Source organism: Elephantulus edwardii, unplaced genomic scaffold (genome assembly GCF_000299155.1).
Source record: "Elephantulus edwardii isolate Elephantulus edwardi_28Jun2011 unplaced genomic scaffold, EleEdw1.0 scaffold00076, whole genome shotgun sequence".
NCBI classification, from domain to species: Eukaryota; Metazoa; Chordata; class Mammalia; order Macroscelidea; family Macroscelididae; genus Elephantulus; species Elephantulus edwardii.
This window is the reverse complement of record NW_006399826.1, coordinates 4,203,986-4,223,961: the sequence shown is the minus strand read 5'-3', so window position 1 is coordinate 4,223,961 and position 19,976 is coordinate 4,203,986. Positions and strand designations below refer to the sequence as shown.

Genomic DNA, 19,976 nt, shown 5'->3' with positions numbered 1-19,976 from the left:
AGCTGTTTAAAATAGCCACTCAGCTCAAGGTGACACTAATGAAGATACCGAGGCCAGGGGAGGGTGGAACTGCTCAGGAGTATGCCAAAACATCCTGTCTCTCTGCAGATTAAGGTAATCCCAACAGTAACATCCACAGTTTGGGGGGGAAACTGGTTGGACCAAACAAATTTTATGGAAACTCATGCATTTCAGTTCCTCTGCTTCTGCCTCTTCCGAGAATATTTTTAGAAGAATAATATATAAGGGTCTTTCGTGACTACAAAAAGAATAAAATTATCTCAGTCACAAAAGGACAAATTTTGTGTAATGTGACTGTTATAAAACAGGACTGGCATGGGAGTTGGGGGGGAACTAACATAAGAGGGGATAAATAATGAACATTGCATTGGAACAGATGAAGGAAAGAATTGTTTAAAAGGAATATATGATTAGGTGTTATCTGTATGACAACTGTCTAGAATAAGAGATGCGTAGCAAAGTGGACCTGGGGGCGGGGGTGGAATTATGTAACAATGAATAAATTATTTTATTTTAAAAAGTGAACTGGGTGGTAGGGAGGAAAATGTGTACCAATGAATGAATGATAATCCAACTTTTCTGTAAACTTTCACTAAAATCACAATTAAAATTAAAGAGGGGGGAAAAGAAGCATTTGCATTATTTTCTTGAGAAAATAGAGCCAAAAGGAACCTCTTAGTGGTGGAAATTATTAACATTCCTGTCTGCTATCCAAAGGGCTGGAGGTTAAAATCCACCCCCCTGGCACCTCAGAAAAACATCCTACCGATCTGCTTCTGAAATATTACATCACTTTACACATTCACCATTTATGGGACCATTTTTACTCTGACACACATTGGGTCACCATGGAACCACAATCAACTTGATAGCAAATGGTTTATAAATGGAAATGCTTGAGGTTTTCTTTTCCTTTTTTTAATACAGTTTTTTATAATTAGTATTGGTTTACTTACGAAGTTTCTAAACATTGTGTTTCACACTATTCTTCATTCACTTTGTTTCATAGAATCATTCTCATGCATTCTGTTTTATAAAATTAATCATCACTGCACCCACTGAAGCTGTTTTTGGGGTTGCTGTTTTTTAATGCAACCAACAACAGAAATAAATACACCCTACCCTGCTCAAATATACTTCCATTCTAATTGGAATTAAACTACAGTTTCATTCAAGGATGAAAATAACTTTGGATCCATGCATCAGAGGGGAGATTATCACTTTTGGTAGTTGCTCCAGGAATGTTCCCTCTTATCTGGAGCCGTGAGATTTAGAGCAATCCTTAGGCTTAAGATGCAAAGACAAGATACAGCGTCATGAGCTAGTAAAACAGAAGTACTGAACTTAATTCGCTCAGAACTCAAAGCCTGGCTCAAGCTCCCACTCCTACTTGATGCCACTCTGCCCACTATACAGTCTGGTGGCATGAGAAACTATTCAGAGCTTTTTAGATTCAAACGTCCAATAGCCACAGAAGCTAATTTATTTTTACTTAAAGTATTTTTTAGGACTAATATCTCCATCGTAAGTGGTTCTCAAACTTGACTGTACTTGAGTGCTTTGAAAAATCATTGCAAGGTCAGATTTCACTGGTTTAGATGTAGGATGCAAGAAGCGAGGTTTTAAAAAATGGGGGTGGGGCTGTGCGGGGTGGGGGAGGGGATTGTGTACAAAGGAGTTTGTCTTTTGCTTTTCAAGGAGAGGAGCGAACTGGGGGTGGGGGGGGGGGAGAGGTTTGTGCGGGGAAAAGTGCAACAATGAATGAATGGAATTCCAAAATCTCTGTAGATGTTCATTGAAATTGATAATAATAATTTTTAAAAAATTAAATTAAAAAAAAGTTCCTTGGGTACGTCCAATAATCTCCCAGATTAAGAAACTGTGCTACAGCTTTTGGGGAGCTTCTTAAAAATTTAGGTTCACAGGCCTCGCACAAGACATTTTGAAACAGAAAGTCAGCATGTCCAGGAAGCAGAGGTGCAAGGTCTCTCGAAGCTGCCAGCCCAGCCTGGTCCTTGCCGGTAGGAAGGGTGCGCTGGTCTACCTTGCTCTGCTCAGCACTGAACTTGCACCAGCAGCTGCTTTTGCACTGCTATGCTCAGTGCTCTCTCCACCAGGACTAGAGGCAGGACTTTGGATGGAACTTAATACCTCTTCATCGATTTATAAGAGGCGCCTCAGACAACACCACACCTGCACCCTGAACTGAACATAATCGGCTTAAGATGAAAAGACAAGAAAACACTTTCATTTCTTTCTATTCACACTCTGACCAAAACCTCTCCATCTGTTTTGGCGGTTTTGTGGAGGTTAGTTTGGTTTGGTTTTCAGATTCAGTAGGTTTTTAGATTTAGGTTCAAAGGCTATTTCAAGAGCCGTCACATTCCACAAGTGCTAGATACAAGGGAAACTGGATAAAGAGGACTGGCTGAGCTTAAATTCTGTATCAGACATCAGAAGAGGAAACTGCTTCTTATTCCTCCAAACCTGATGGTGTGGAAGGCCAAGAGCCCCCTGAGAACTAGACGAGGGCTTTGCCCCAGTGAAAGCTCTGATATACTCACATACTGTGTAGGTATTACAGTGGTTTATGCATGCCTCTGCCCCTCCAAGTCAACAATGGATCCCTGTGGATCGAGAAGTTAGGTGTCTAAGAAAACAACCAACTGCACAGGAAGAGATTGCCCATCTTTCTCTCATGGAGCAACTGATGGACTTCAACCTTGTTCCTCTGTGTTGGCACAACTCCTTACCTACTAGAGCTCCCTACAATTATATTATCTGCATTTGTTGGAAACCTAAGGTTCTGAGAGGTAAAATAATACATCCGTAGTAACCTAGTGTATCAATAATATCCAATACAAAGCAAATTTGCAAACTGTGATGTTAGCCTACAGCCCCCTACTCCAATTTCATCACTGACCCCAGTCTTCCACACAGCACTTTCTCTCTGGACCTCATCAACCAGAGTTGAGTCTCCACGGGTTAGGGACTGGGTTTACTTTTTTTTTTTTTAAGTTGTGGTTTAAGTGAGCATTTACAGAGCAAGTGAGTTTTCTATTCAATAATCTGCAGACATTTTGTTTCATGACATTAATTGCAATTCTGTTCCTTTGGTCTCATAGGGCTGACTGTTCTGAAGAGTGAGTTTCTCGTACTACAGGCTTGTCTATTCTTTGGGCGAAAGGTGATTCCAACGTGTGAGTTAATGTCTGAAGGGTCTCGAAAGGCCATAGCTTGGGAGTCCTACCAATCTCTAGCCAACCAGTGAGTCTAATCATTTTATGATGTTCAGACTTCCCCCTACTCTGTCCAGGACCTTGTTCGGGTTATTTTCAGAGACAGCATTCAAAGGGCTATGCTGCATTCTTTTGCCCATGTATAACCATGGCCCAAGGTCAAAGTCTATATTTCTAGCCAGTTTGCTATGCTATTTTCCATTCTATTGGAAGCCTTGAAAGAAAAATGGGCATGGGTAATACAGTCCTCACTTCAGACTAGCAATTCTTGCCAGAGGTAAAGTGACCTGCTCAAGGTCACACAATAGCAGGGTCAGGCACAGCAACACGGGGACTCCAGTCTCCCGTTTCCTGCACCATGCTGCGCTTGCTAGTTTCGCTGGCCTTGGACAATGAGCAATGAGCAGACCTGGCTCTGTTTTGTCAGCATAATAATTACCTTGTCCTTCTACATTTGAAGGTCTTTCTCCTCTTCTCTGACTAGCCATAGCTTGAGTGATAATTCCAAACAACAAGTGAGTTAATTTTTAGTCATGGCACAAAGGAGGAGGGTAATAGACTGGAACAAAGAAACAAACTCCTGCAGCAGGAGAAACTCACCCAGACAGAACCTGCTGTACAAGAAAACATCACTGATTTCGCACAACTTGCTGGGTGGTCACAAGATTAACATTTACACAAAGAAATTGAGAAAAGGGGTTACAAACAGTATTTGAGGGGTATTTTCAGGTCTCAACACGGCAATACTTTAACTAGGGAAAAATTCTATTTTAACCCCCTTTCTTGAGAGGCATGAGCACTTAGGTTGTGAGACTTGTCAAATGTCAGGCTTCAAGGAAAGAAGTGAGGAGAACCTTCCATGCAAGCAGACTAGCGGTGTGCCCAGAACACAGCCCCAGCTGTGGAGGGAGGGGAAGCCTCACCTCAGGAACCCCTACATAGCCAGTTCCAAGTACCTTCCTGTGGCTTGGCGTGGCAGTGCCATGGCAGCATCAATTTGGCAGGTCTTCTAAATCTCAGGTCATCAGAGGCAGGTGGAACTCCCCATCAGAGAGACCAACCAAAACAACTCCTTCACATTCTTCAGGACTAAGAAGAGAACCTCAAGAAGAATATTCTAAAGGACAAAGGATAAAACACCTGGCACAAATGTTATTGCAAAGACACAAGCCTATTGTAGGGTGAGTCCAGAGCTCAGGGACAAACCTGTAGCCCTCCAGTCTCTCTCAATTGCCTTCTTCTGTTTGCCATTTCCCATATTGTTAGCTCTATGTTCTCAGTGTTTCCATAATTCATTTTCTCAGCATTCCTTGCTATTATAATGCAGCCATGTGACCTACACTTCACCTATCAGATAGATCCACAGCAGTATCATGACTCTTTTTTAAAATTTTTTTATTATTATTAATTTTAATGAAAATTTACAGAGACTTTTGATTTCCATTCATTCATTGTTGCACTTTTCTCCCTGCCCACCCCTCCCCCACCAGCACACTATTCTCTTTGAAAAGTAATAAAAAAGTTCTTTCATTGTTTTACAATCCCTCCCCTCCAGGTCCATTCCACTATGAAGCCTTCATTCTGGACTCCTATCATGACAATAATACCTAATCACATGTCCCTTTTAAACAGTTTTCTCCCTCATCTGCTTCAATGCAGTACATATTATTTATCCCATCTTTCTTAGTCTCCCCCCAACCCTAATGTCAGTCCTGTTTTACAACAGTGGCACTATGCAGTATTTGTCCTTTTGTGAATGAGGTAATTCACTCAGCATAATGTCATCCAGGGTCACCCATTTTTAATAATATTGCATGAGTTCCTTGTTTCTCAATGCAGCATAGTATTCCATTGTGTGAATATACCACAGCTTCTCTATCCACTCATTTGTTGACGGGCACTTAGGTTGTTTCCAACTCCTTGCTATTGTGAACAAAGCCATGATAAGCATGGATGTGCATATATCTGCTTGGACATCAGTTATGGTCTCTTTGGGGTATATTTCCAGTAGAGGAATTGCTGGATCAAATGGTATCTCTATTTGCAAATTTTTGAGAGAGCATCACACTGCCTTCCACAGTGGTTGTACCATTTTACACTTCCACCAACAGTGAATAAGGATTCCAGTTTCTCCACAACCTCGCCAGCATTTGTTGCTTGCTGTTCTGTTAAATTTTGCTATTCTTTCTGAGGTGAGATGATATCTCATAGCTGTTTTAGTATCATGATTCTTAAAGAAACAAAGGAAGGAAGGAAGGAAACACCAGAATATACTCTGGGGAGCTTATAGTTGACTCCCCTGGTTTCTTAGAAGCAGATGTTATAAAGCTTCTGGTATGGAGATGCTGATGTTGCCAGTGTAAGTTGTAGCACCAATGCCAGGCGGCAGCAGCAAGGACTGCCCCCCAAGTGACTCTGGAGTATGTTGGGGTGCTGTTTCAACTGCCCCCAGTGAGTGTCATAACCTGCCACTGATATCCTCACTAGAATCAACTTCAAGCAACAATGGTGCAAATGTACAAGCTAAGCAGAAACCGGAAATAACTTTTTCCCAGAAGCTCCTGGGAGGCAGCTGGGACAGTATAGAAATACAAGTTTGGGGACCGGTCACATATGTATACAAACCTTGCTCCACCATTTACTAGCTCTGACCAGCTGGATGTGTAATTAACTCTTGACTCTTATTTGTCTAAAAAAATCCAGACACAATCATGTTCACTTGCACTACTGTGATGAGAATTAACCATTAAACTGTTAATCAGGTGCCTGGTATTTTGCTTGGAACGTTAGGAGCTCGATAGATGTGTGTTCTTTTTTACCCTTTACTCTTCATATTATTGTGCACAAATTAGCACTTTTCTTCTCCTCTAACATGTCATTTCCAAATCATCTACATTTCTGCTAGAAAGGAAAAAGATCAGACAGGACAGGGTCTTCAAGCATAACACCGCGAGACACATTCCTAAAGATGACAATGATCTACTCATAACACTCTTGGGGTCTGTTTGATCAACAAGCCATGAAGTTATTCAATTGGACTGTCATCCAGCCTGCATTCTGACATCTTGTACAAAAAGAATGTCGCTGTCAGATACCTGGTAAAAGGACAGCAATGGCATCTCCCTATCAGCTAAAAAAAAAAAGTTAATTAAAAAAAAAGACGATGAGCAGAGTCTGATGTGACCTAGCAATGGCATGCCCCCTCCCATGGGTACAGCTTAGGATGACTTCGATAGTCTTTGCCACACTTTGCTACAGCTCTTACAATCACCCTGGAGACAGAAAGGGTCTTACAGAAAAGTCCTGCTGCTTCTAACCAAAGACCCTGCTCTTTTTGGTGCTCAGAGCCACAGCATCCAGGAATCCACTCTAGGGTCCTGCCATTCATCTGCCCACGAACCCCCGCTAGGTGCCCAGAAAACACTAGACCGGGAGCACGGAGACCTAGCAGAGTTTCTGCAGCAGTTTAGAGGAACAAAGGGCATAAATTACGATCAGTGGTAAAACAGAAGCCCAGGAACCTACAGACACACCTTGGAGTTAGGAAGGACTATAATGCTAGTCCAGCAAAGGTTCCAAATTTTACCCAATTTTAGAACTATTTGTGAAAATCCAAAACATTTATGTAATATTCAGCTGACTGCAGTGCTTTTTCACTAACACCAGCTAGTTTTAAACAACTTCTGGGGTCCACGAACATCAGACGAAAAGAAATGTGTACAACAGGAAGCTTCTGAAGTTTTCCAAGATAAGAGGCAGTCTTGGTCCAAGATGGATGAGAGATAGAAAGGAAAGCAGGAGCTCCAACAGAAGGCTGCTTCAATAATCTAATAAATACTTATAAATGGATGACAATATGGGTATGTTCATCTAGAGGTTCCACTTTCTAGAAGCATGTGGAAGGAACTCAGGTAATAGTAGCAGGTAGTCGCCCTGTCAACCCAGAGGCAAGAATCTTGAATTAATCAGCCGCTCCAGGCAAGAAAGACAGGAAATATCCTCCTGTGTGATTTACAGCCTCTGAACACCCGCCGGAGGGTCAGCTCTGAACCAGTTCCATTTCAATAGCAATGACACAGAGAGATAAATGTCTGCACTGCTTTCATCAGTCTCAAAGAAAAAGAAGTACGAAACTATTTTCGATGTTGACTAAAAATAGCATGCTGTTAATTAACATAATTAGCAATTCTTTTCTTTACTCTAATGAATTTAAAATGTTATACACACTAGGACACCTGTCAAGAAAGGGAAATAACAAGTATATTGTCATTTGAAAATGACGCTTAAAGCAGTTGCCAGCCACTGAAATCTGAAAAAAAATGTCTATTTAAAGGTGATTCCTGGGATTTTCTTAAAGATAAATCTTAAAATGTAAATATTCTGTGTTGGATTAAACAATTCCAGAAATCTTCCCAGGGCAGGCCACATGGACCATCCTTGTCAAGAGAAGTTACTGCATATGGAACTGTGTTGTCACCACCAATGGGTACCTGACTTCTCCCTTCTGGGCAACTCTGAGTAGAAAAAAGTGGTATCTCTCTGTACCATCTGAAGCTTTCAGACATGCTCATTCCCCAGTAGGTGGGGACCTGTCAGCAGAGGTAACAGCTGCTCTTACCCAGTGTCATCCTGGAAGCCTTCTAACTCGTCCCGTTGCTCTGCCAGTGTCGCTTCCAAATCCAGGTAGGCGCCATTGTGGGAGAGTTGCAGTGTGCAGTCGTCGAGCTGCAAGAGAAGGAGCCCGGTTTAGTCCAGCTCGCTCCTGAGAAGGGGATTCCGTACATGGAAATCAGTTTGTATTACCCTCACATACTTCTGAAAATCAAGCATTATCCTGAAATTTGCATCATAAATGAAAAAAAATAGTATATTAGTGAAGAAAGACTTTTTAAAGTCAAACTGCACTCAGAATGGACAGATCTCTGATATCTGTTCAGAGGCATCAACAGAGCCCAAAAGGCTATGAACAGGAAGAGGAAGGACACTAACGTGTGTCACTTCCTACTCTGAGGGACCCAGAAGGAGTGAAGGGTTTAGGGAATAGAAACCAAGATCCCAATGCTGATGTCCCCACAAACAGAGTTTCAAGACAAATTTCAAGACAAATTTGGTGGAGTAAGCAAACCCAAGCTTCTTAGGTTCTACAGTAGTAACATGACACATTACAATTACTGGATAATTTTACAATTAAATTAAAAAGAAGCATTACCCACCTGAATGGCAATAAATCCAAATTACAACATACCAAGGAGGAAAGTAAATCTGTCATTAATCTCATTTTTATTTAACAAACACTTGTAGGCCTTTAAGTTTTCAGCACTGCTCTAAGCATTTTACACATTATGTCTTTTGATTCTAGCAATACCTTGTATGTTCCAGTATTATCACCAGTTTACATATAAAGAAATGGAGGCACAAAAAGAGAATCAGTGGGTTGCACAATGTCTCCATCTGGTGAATGGAAAAGCTGAGATATGAATGCTGCCGTTTTGGTCATGAAGTCATGCTATCAATCAGTTACTACACATGCATCTTCTCTGTAACTCCAGACCTACACAGAAATTAAAAAACATGCTTGCAAAAAGCATCTTATGTCATCTGATTGTTCTTGTATAGCTGTGGCAATGTCCTTCCTTTTCTTCCTGGTAATGGAGAGCACATAGTACAAGCTGTGTATAATTGGAGTAAAGCTGCATAATTGAGTAAAACCCAAAAGAATATGAGTAAAAGTGAAGCAGGCCCCAATTGGTCTGGCCTTATAACATTTCATGCATAACTGTCCATTTTTCCTCTCTTGCTTGCAATCAAATTCAGAGGAGTCAGAGAAAAACTCTGATGCCTAGAAAATAATAGAGCTCAAATGATAGGAGTCTGGATCCTTGAATCACTGCATGGACGAGAATACTCTGCTGTCCAGACTGATCTATCTTGCACCATGACATTAGCCAGAAGTCAGTCTGTGCTATACTAAGCCTGTTCCATGCAACAGTGTGCTTGAGTTTGGCAAAGATTATGAGAAAATTTACAAAAAAGGGGAAGATTTTGATCTGTTGTTTACAGGGTTACTAAGGATCATCCTAGACTTAATAGTACCTAACAATATAACAGCATTGCTAAATCCCTGAGTTTGTTGTAAGTTAAAATTGATTCAATTTTGTCTCATAAAAACTCTATGTATATAATCTACATATGTAATACACATATATATGCACCATACAGATAACATAAAATATACAAACAACCTTAAGAGCACAGAAGGAATAACAAAATAATCAGGAAATGACAGCATTCAGTATTGCGTATGAAGTGGTCATCATTGTTGTTGTTGTGTGCTGTCAGACTCTCCAGTGGGTTTTCAGAGGCAGTACACTGCACTGAAAAAGACTTTCCATCATTCTTCTGGAGCAACTGGTGGATTCCAACCACGTGCCTTTGAGATTGCAACACAGCTGCTTACCAATAGGCTACCAGAGCTCCCTAGCATTTCATATGGAATAATTAAGTTACTTAGAATTCATTTCATTCAGAGCTAGCATTACATATAGAATGACTGATACACTTAGAAACATAATTCTACCTAAGATGACTGAGGTTCACATTACGAGAAAACCCATAATCATAATCCCCTATTTTATTTCTCACACTGTAGGGATGACTTGAATTATTCATCTACGTGATGATTATGGCTCTCATCACAGAATTATAGGAGATGGAAAGAAAGTGGAGACAAATATGTGGCTACTTAAAAACACCCAGGTAAATGCCTGGTAATCCTTACTCTGTAAGTGAGACTTCAAACAAGGATTTAGCATCTTTTGATAAAAAGGCTTCAATGATTATCCTCAACAAGAAAAATCTAGACTGTGATCTTGTTTAGAATGGGCATCTATAACAGGTTGTTAATTCCTGTAGAGTCCCCATAGAGTTCCATGCTGCTTATTATCCTCAACAGAATGAAAGGAATTTGTCTTTTATTATTTGTGAGAAATAGCTAGTTAAATCACTTGAAGGGGTTAATCCTATTTGATTCACTCATTTATTTCTCTAATAAAAAACTGCCCCTTATGTCCACGAAAGGCATGCTGGTAAGTTTCAGCACTCTTGCCCAACTGTTTATATAAGGATCACCAGGTCTCAGACAGCATGTAAATAGAAAGAACAAATTGGCTAAAGTTACTGTGCCCAGAGTTTTGGGGAAACACTCAGGAAGAGTTGACAGCAGATGTCTTCCTGGCAAAACAGTCTCCCTGGGCTGAAATCGCCTATATCACAGATAGGTGGAAAATTCCATGAGGGGTTGCATCAGCTTATATGCACACGGGACCATGGGTATAGTTGTAATCAGCAGCAGGTCACTCATACTTTGAACTTCCACTGCCAGTGTTAACTAGCAAAGCTTACTTAGTGCCTGTGGCTGACAGACTTGAGGATGATGCTGATCTTTAATGCCACATAGTTTCAAGAGAATGGAAGATAGGAATGATGGAAGCCCTTGAATCTATACCTTCTTTATGCCTCAGCCCCTCAAAATACACAGGCTCAGAGAAAGAAGCTTTTGGATGAAGGGTTTCTGCTACCCCTCAAGGGCCTTGAGTCATTCTGAGTCTGTGAACCAATGTCTGGTGGGAGACAGCTAGCAGAAGTTCCACTCCAATGTGGAGAGAGGCAATGCACATGTGTAGGGAGTGCAGATACTTCCAGAGTGGCCAACTGCAAGCGACCAGCATGAAATCACTGAGCACAAATCTGGAAAGAGATCTGCAGAAGAGGAGAGCAGTACACACTATTTTATCTTATACACACCTCTATATATAGACACATATATATGTTGCCACGCATCATACAGCCGAGGTCTTTCAATCGCTTGCTCTGCTGGACAATAAGTAGGAATAACAGAAGAACTGACGCCCTTGAGCTGTGGTGTTGGAGAAGAGCACTGAACATAACATGGACGGCCAAAAGAACAAACAAAAATGTCTTGGAGAGCATAGCTGGACTGCTCTTTGGAGGCAAGGATGACAAGGCTTGGCCTCACATACTTTGGGCATGTTGCTAGGAGGAGTTATTCATTGGAGACGGACATGATGCTTGGAAGGATGGAGTCGGCAAATGAGAGAAAGACCTTCAACTAGTTGGATTGACACGTTGAGTTTCACAATGGTCTCTAGTGTGTCAGGAAGTGTGAAGATGGCACAGGATAGGACAGGGTTCAGATCTGCTGTTTATAGGGTCACTATGAGTCATACTTGACTCAGTAGCACATAACAGCAACAACAACAATACCTCAAATGTATGTATAGCTAGATCTATATAAGGGAGCTCTTGTGGCCTAGTGGTAAGGAGTTGCACTACCAACCCAAAGGCAAGCAGCTTGAATCACCAGTGGCTCTGTGGGAGAAAGATGGGCAATCTCCTCCCGTGCGATTTACAGCCTCTGAAAACCTGCTTGATGGTCAGCTATGAGTCAGTGCTGGCTCGATGGCAATGAGTAAGACGAGGACGCACACACAAAAATATGAAGATGTCCTAGTTGCACACTAGTTAAGCACTTACTTGCTAAACAAGCCTGTGGCTGGTCCAACCTCCTCATCTCATCCCACTTCACCCCCAGCAGCCCCAAGGGAAGGAGACCTGGAGGCTTCCTTCTATTAAAGATCACAGCCAAGAAAACCCTCTGGGAGATTCTGCTCTGCCACTAGGGCTGCTATCAGTGGAAAACTGATTCAATTCTTCCCCAGAACAACTGAATATATATAGTCTATATGTGGTACACACACACACCCCCCATACAGATATTATAAAATATTTAAACAACCTTGAGAGAAGTATAAGTAGGAAGTGATGCATTTTGAGTATTTATTACCTTTGCTTTTAATCCAAATCTTTATATGCTTATACAGTGTAAATTTTAACAGTGGCTGCATTTAACAACTGAGTCACAAAGTTCCAGAGAATTCAATGATTGGATTTGGGTACCACCTACAGCAGCACCAGCACATACTCTTCTAGACTACAAAGTCCTTGAATTGAAGCAACTGGAGTGGAGAAAGGAGAGAGAGGATGAAGAAGCTAGAAGAACCTGTCTGGGCTGTTTGTCCTCACCATCCCATCTAACCCAAGGCTGTGCTGCTTTAATTAGGGGCTGAAGTGCAACTACTGGTGAGCAACTAGGTGGTGAGCAGGTGTAGTCCTACCCTTAATGACAAGTGGTAGCTATTCTGTGTATTACCTTCTGACCCACACCTCCCAGTTATACTCCCAGTGGCCTGGAGCCCATGTCCTACTGTCCTGGACATTCACCCTGTCCCACCACTGAGCTGCCTCAACATGCACCCCAAAGCCCCAAATCACAACATGAAGCCCCACACTCTCCTCTACGTTTCTGGAAAAAGAATCTCAACCCCTTAGTCTAACAGTTCTGTTCTCATTTTTCTCCTTACAGTCACATCCTATCCACATCATTGCCTACTCCATGTCCACAGTTGAACTTTAACAAAATTCTCTGTCAGGCACAGCCTGGGCACCTAGCTTCTTCGCGTCCAAGATCATCCTTTCACTGATGAACAGAACATAAACAGAGCACAATAAAAAGCCTTTGAAGGCCACTGTTAAAGGATCTAGAAGTTTCTCCTCAGTTATATCTGCTGTCATAGGAATTCACACCCACCGCCTGCAGAGACCTGTGTGTTCTGCACAAAACAACCCAAGCCCCTCCCTGAAAAGTCTGAGAACACTTCCTAAGTAAGGGTCCTGCTTCTGTCCTTTACCCCAATTAATGGTTGAACAAGCAAGCCTCAGCTCATTTGTCTTAGCACATCATCCACTAAAATATATCTCCAGGAGTTTCTACGTGGTGCAAAGGGCTAAGTGATAGACTGCTGGCAGAAAGGATGGTTGGTTCTAATGCACCCAGAGATGCTTCAGAAGACAGGCCTGTGATGAGTCTGAAAGATCACAGCTCTGAAAACCCTACCAAACAATTCTATTCCATACATATGATGTCTCCATGAATCAGAGTCATCTGACTTGAGACCAGCAGGGCTATGCAAAGGAGCAAGGTCAAACTGTGGCCTTCCTTCAGGAGACAGGACATTGTCTACAGGAGTCCTGACAACACAAGTGGTCAGTCAATACACCAAACACGCTGGACTTCCATCCCACTGCACAAACCCTGCCTCACCATTAAACCCAAGGCAGGCAAGATTAATGTTTAAACCATCACATGAGCAAGGAGCAAGAATAAAGGGCTTTTTTTTCTTTTTTGCCAGCTTGACACTTTGAAACAGGAAAATCCCCAAACATTTGGCAGGACTTGAGTCACCTTTACATACAGTTCAGAAATAGTTAAGTACACAAAATGAAATATTCAACCTTATCAATAGCAAAGAAATTGTTAATACCACAGGGGTGAAGGTGGGGGTAAATAGGGTCTGCAAGGATTAATTCAAACCTAGTTTTATAATAAATATTAGACAGATATTTCCAAGCCCTCCCTACAGAGTGAGGGACTCAGGCACCTCCCTGCCAGTCCATCCTTGTGAGGGAACCTCATCCTGACACAGAGGCAACCTGATCATCCCCTTGGCCTCTCATGTCAAATGTCTTCCCAAGTGACTTAAGGGCTCTGGAATTTCCTGACTCTAACAATTTTCATGTCAACTCTGATCCCCTGGCAGTCTGGCCCCTGAGCGCCTTTCTGGGCTCTAAGTTTGGTGGCCAGGACACTGGCGGGCACTTCAGGACATAAGACAAAGCCAGGAGCCACGTGGGCAGATAGCATTACAGAGCTATTATGGAAGTGCGACCGATTAGGGAAATGCAGGGGCAGCGGCAATGGTACAAGGAAGGCTTCAGATCAGGTTGCAGGCTCCAACGGAGGCAGCTGTAAAGCCAGGGCCACGATTCTGGAGAAGGCGGGGTGCTTGGGAGGGAGGCAGGCAAGATGCACACTAAGATTCTTCCAATTACCCTGCGATGTCATGCGGCCCATCCCAGATTTAAAGAAACCAGAGAAATGGGCCCTCATTCTCGGAAGACACAGAAAGAGCCTTCTACTCATAAGAAGACTGCACGTGGTTACTCAGGGGTTTTACTGACTGTCCCTCAGACAGTCCATTCAAACAGGAAAGGGTATTATCAAAGGAAATGTCTCAATATTCTGGATTTAAAGGGGGAAAGATCTAACCACCCTCAAAAAAGCAAAATCTAAATCAAGACTTCTAACACATCTCAGGACTTGTATTACTTTCTTTCCTTAATCCAGTGAAATGGTGTTTAAACCAGTCTATGAGCCAAAGAGCAAGAAAAAATGGCCTAATTTTTGCTGGCTGTATCCCTAAAACACTAAGGATCCCTCACCGCTTGGGAAACGTAGATCACCTTTATGTATCATCTTATATACTAACTGATAGGTGCACAAAATAAATGATCCGATCTTATTGGGAATAGGGAAGTAATCAGCATACAGTTCCAAAAGTATGCAAAACACCACTAACAGGCCGTAAGGAAAGTTTGTTGCAATCAGGTTACCATTAAATGAGGATGTAGACAAATACAGTCAACCTTTCCCTACAGAGTGAGGGACACCAACTCCTTGGGCCCAAATCGAGGCTACTGATTCTCTCTCTCTTGGCTTCTCTTGCGTGTTCCTGTGGTGGCTTAATGATTATCCGAGCTTGGGGAGCATGTCCACAATGATGTTTAGTCTAAGCAATAAATTTTGTGTGCAACCCTGAAATAGATTTGCCTGGAGCCATTCTATAAATACACACTGGGGTTAGTCTTAAACTCATTTTGATAACAGTTGAGAAGTGGAAAAATATATGCCACATTACAAAAGAGAGAGAGACAAGAAACCCAAAGAAAATCTAGAATAAATGGCATTCGCTTTTGCCATGTCGTTGACAAGACTGACTGCAAAAATGGCCACAAATTCCTCCCTTGTGCCTGCATTCACAGGCATGTCATGTGACTGAGTAGAACCTCCCATCAAGTCAGTTCTAGAATTCCCCTAGAATTTGGGTGGCCTTGGCATTGATTGCCTTGGACAATAGAAGAGCAGTGATTGTGGCCTAGAAGAACCTTGAAAAGCCCTTGGTCATGGTCCTCTCTTACCATCACATGAAAAAGCCCCAGAGACCCTCCTGGAGCATGAGACCTCTGGCCTGGTTGCTCCTGCTACGCCCACCAGCAGCCTGCCAATTGACACATCTAAGTGAGGCCAACCTAGATCAAGTCTTCAGATGATCTGCCAGATGACAAAAAAGACATATGAGAGAAACCAGCAAAAATCAGCCAACCCGGCCCACATCTGAGGAATCCAGAAACTCTGTGGTGGTTTTAGGTTCATCTCCACAGTCGTACTGTTCAGCATACTTTTCAGCCATACCAAGTGGTCTTCAAAGGGACTGCAACTTCCACAACTGGAAGAGCCTGAATTCTAGATCCACTGCGATCCAATGTTGCCGTGCCATTGCCAGCTCGAGATGGTCATGTCCAGCATCCTATCCCATCCCTAGACGATACACAGGATCCATTCTTTTGTCCACTGAGTCACTATGAGTCGTGCTCGATTCAGCAGCACCTACCAACAAGACAGCAAAAAACACACACACTAGACCCTCAAGCTGACTATCCCAGAGCCCAAGCTCCTGCTGGGTTACAGAGGATGATAGCCTTTGCTGTGTGGAAGCAGGAGGAAGAGGCCCCTGGGGTGGGAGGAAAAGGGGAGCTGTCAATAAAAAAACTGCTTCAGAAAACTGAGGAGGCAGCAGGATGTAAAACTGTGTGGAGGTCAAGGCTTCCAGTGCAGGTTCCACCATCTACCCGCTCACAAATGTAAATCTGGTGGAAAAGTACACAGAACTGCAAGACACAACTGCCGTCAAGGAACCCTCTGAGCACAGGACCCTGGGCAGCAGCGGTGGTCACACCCCAATGAATCTGCCCTCCCTTACAGCAGAAATGAAGATTTGCTGGGGACCTCCTCGCTCTCTCAAGAGCTGGGTTTACTGAGCACTCTGGGGCCCACTGTAGCTTCGAGAATGGACAAAGGCAATGCTCAGCCATCTCAGCTGGTCAATTCTAAAACAGTTACACCCATTCCTCCCTTCAACTGGTGCTTCTGTTGCTAGGCAACCACAAAGCATATTACATATATAGATGCAATTAAGTTTACACATTAAAAAATACAATATGTGGTGAGTTGTTTTAAGGAAAAAAGTTAAACGTAAGTGATTTACATAACGTCAGAACCAGAGCATTGTTCTTGGTGTTAAGTGTCACCGAGTTGACTCCAACTTTCAGCAACCCCACGTGAGGACAGAACAAAACCCTGCCCCAGCCTGTGCCATGTTCGCAACCTTTGCTGCGCTTACGCCCAACGCTGCCGTCACTGTGTTGATCCATTTCATCGAAGGTCTTCCTCTTCTTTGTTGCCCTCTCTACTTTCCCATCACGATGTCTTTATCCCAGGACTTGTCCCTTCCTGATTAAATTCCCAAAGCCAGTCACCATCCTTGTCTTTAAAAGGCTTTCTGGCTACACTTCGTCCAAGACAGATTTGTTTGCTCTTCTGGCAGTTCACAGGAGAGTCAATACTCTTCACTAACACCACAATTCAAAGGCATCAATTCTTCATTCCGCCTTACTATACATTATGTTATGGTATGTTATGGTATGTTATGGTATGTTATGGTATGTTATGGTATGTTATGGTATGTTATGGTATGTTATGGTATGTTATGGTATGTTATGTTATGTTATGTTATGTTATTATTGTGTTGGAACCAACCCATAGCTAACCCTCAGATGAGTTTTCAGAGACAGTTAATTGAACGGGAGGAGACTGCCCATCCCTCTCCCACGGAGCAGCTGGTGGCCTCAAACAGTGTGCCTTCAGGATTATAGCACAACTTCTTGCCACAAGGCCACCAGAGCTCCCTTACTATTATATATAAATAGATACATATTATACAGCTATTATATGATATGTATTATATAGATATATATTAAATAGATATATATACTACATAAATATATTATTATAATGTGAGATAGATAGCTAGATACATGCACACAAAACACAACTAAATGTGTCTGACCCATAGCCGACCCCTGAGCTAATTTTCAGAGGCAGTTAATCACACAGGAGGAGACTGCCCATCCTCCAGGGCAGCAGCTGGTGGCCTTGACCGTGTGCCTTCAGGATTGCAATGCAGCTTCTCACCACTAGGCCACCAGAGCTCCCTATATATAAAGTGCATTATTATAATGTAAGATAGATATATAGCTAAGGAGATAGAGATAGATATATACACACACAAGTCATTTCATTACTTGGGCCAAGTATACTTTGTTCTTTAAAGTGACATTCTTATTCTTTAACACTTTAAGGAAGTCTCTGACAACAGATACACCCAATGCACTATGCCTTTGGACTTTTTGACTGCTGTTTCAATGGTTATTGATCATGAATCCAAGTAAAACAAAAATCTTGAGAACTTCAGTCTTTTCTCTGTTTTCCATGATGCTACCTATTGGTCTAGCTGTGAGGATTTTTGTTTTCTTGTTCCATACGGCCGGGCTTTTATCTTCCTCAATCAGCTCTTCCAGCACTTAAAAAACAATACTAAATGGCACCATCGAGTTGTTTCTAAGCCAAGGCAACCCGGTGAGCTACAGATTAGAACTGCCATAGTGTGTTCTCAGCTGTGTAGAGGCTCTTTACAAAAGTAGACCCATGGAGCTTTCTCCACAGCAAAACTCAGTGTGTCTGAGCAGTGTCGGTGTAAGTAATCAGGTGCAAACAATCTGCATATTCCAAATGCTCAACCACGGTGTCACCAAGGTTCTATATATGGGGCACGAGGAATTAAAAAAAGTTTAAATAAAGGTGCTGCGTTTGTTTATGGGTTGTGGAAATCCTTCAGTATGGATTACACACCCAGCATATGTATTTAAATTTTAAGTCTCTAATGGAGCCCTGGTAGCCTAGTTAGCATAATGGCAAAACGCTGAGCTGCAATCCCAAAAGCACACAGTTGGAGGCCACCAGCTGCTCTGTAGAAGAAAGCTGGACAATCTCCTCCTGTGAGATTAACTGCCTCTGGAAACCCACCAGAAGGTCAGTTATAGGTCTGTTCCAACTCTGCAGTACACAAGAGCAGCAATATATAATATGAATTTCTCTTTGAAAGTGGTTGGATTTTACCTCCTAAGAAACCTTTAATAAATTTTGTTCTTTGTGGCCACCAACTTTGGCAAGAGAAGTAAATGTCTTGAAACTGATTTCAGCAGTTGCCAAGTCAAGCCTGAGATTTCTATTTAAGTCAACAAAATTGCACAGCTCACCAAACAAAGGCAAAAGCCTCTGCCAAACTCTACGAGGAAGACAAAAGCAAAGTTTCTCCCATTAAGAGCTTAAATTTAGTGGGAGTGATAATGTGGTAAATATTTAAGCATTTTTTAAATTATGTTAAAACACATTATCATTAAGTAACCAAAAATCATATTAAGTATTTCTCTTCAAAAGGCTGGAATATATTTACTCATGTTTATTACTTACTTTTTTTTCCATTTTCTCTTTGACACTATCAAAGTTGAAAATCTATCAACCCTACATTTCAAGATTATTATGGATTAGTGGGACAGCATGTTTGGGAGAGTGGACGGCGCAGGAGAAGAGGAAGACCCTCGATAAGATGGATCAATTCTGTGATTGGAGTGGTGGGAATGAATGTGTTTGAGACGGCGAGGTTGGCACAGGATAGAGTGGCATTTCAGGTTCTTGTACATAGGGTCACTATGAGAGGCAAGCGACTCGATGGCACATAACAACAACAGCATTCTGATTAATACTTGTCCATGTTCCTCCCCTGAGCCAGTACTGCTGTGGCCCTGAGCGAGACAGACCGGGAATCAGCAGGCACCCAGGGCTGTAAGGAGCTGAGTACTAACTAGCTCAAAGAAATAAGGACAATGAGTTAGCTACCTTTGTGGTTTCTGTTGTTTTCACTGGGAAAGAGAGAGAGAAGGGGAGCCCTGTTGACACCACAGTCAAAACACTTGGGTCTCAACCAAAAGGTTGGCAGTTCAAGCTCACCAGCCACTTGAGAAAGAAAGATATGGCAGTACGCATCCATAAAAGTATTTACAATCTTGGTAACCGTAGGAGCTATATTCTATCCTTCCTGGAGTCATAATTGGCTGGATGACAGCAGGTTTGGTTTGAAGTGGAAATGAAGAGTATGAGGATGGAAAAGGCCTGTGACAAAAGGAGAAGGAGATGTCAAAGCAAAGAAGGAAGCTCCCAGGCTCTGGAGAGAGAGGCTTCCTGTCCACCACAGATCTCGGGCTTGATTCTAGATTAATAACAAGACTCCAGAATGATGGCTGCATAGTGGAGGGTAAGGGGGGTGGGGAGCGGGGAGATTGTATACCAATGAAGGAATTTTTCTTGGGCAGGGAGAAAAATGCAACCATGAATGAGTGGAAATCCAAAATCTTTGTACATGTTCATTAAAAATTAATAAAATAAAATAAAAGAAGGACTGTGAAAGGATTGTAAACAGATGAAAGAATGGCCTTTACCGGCGCTGGCTGAAAATCGCCTGTGACTTCATCCATAGCCACTGGTGAGAGTCAGCGCCCAGAGCCATCAGGGGCTTTAAGCTCGTTGCCCACTGCTGTGGTGTGGACAGCTGAAACCCAGGCCCC

At 42.4% G+C, this 19,976-nt stretch overlaps 1 protein-coding gene across 3 annotated transcripts in view; it reads right to left on the bottom strand.

The window, feature by feature from the left end:
- The window catches only part of FHOD3 (formin homology 2 domain containing 3), a 535,358-nt gene that overhangs the window by 461,137 nt on the left and 54,245 nt on the right, over positions 1–19,976 (bottom strand). For all 3 annotated transcript variants that reach the window (XM_006889190.1, XM_006889191.1, XM_006889189.1), the window contains exon 2: positions 7,879–7,985. In XM_006889190.1, the coding sequence (XP_006889252.1) occupies positions 7,879–7,985 (107 nt within the window). The remainder of the gene's footprint in view (positions 1–7,878; positions 7,986–19,976) is intronic.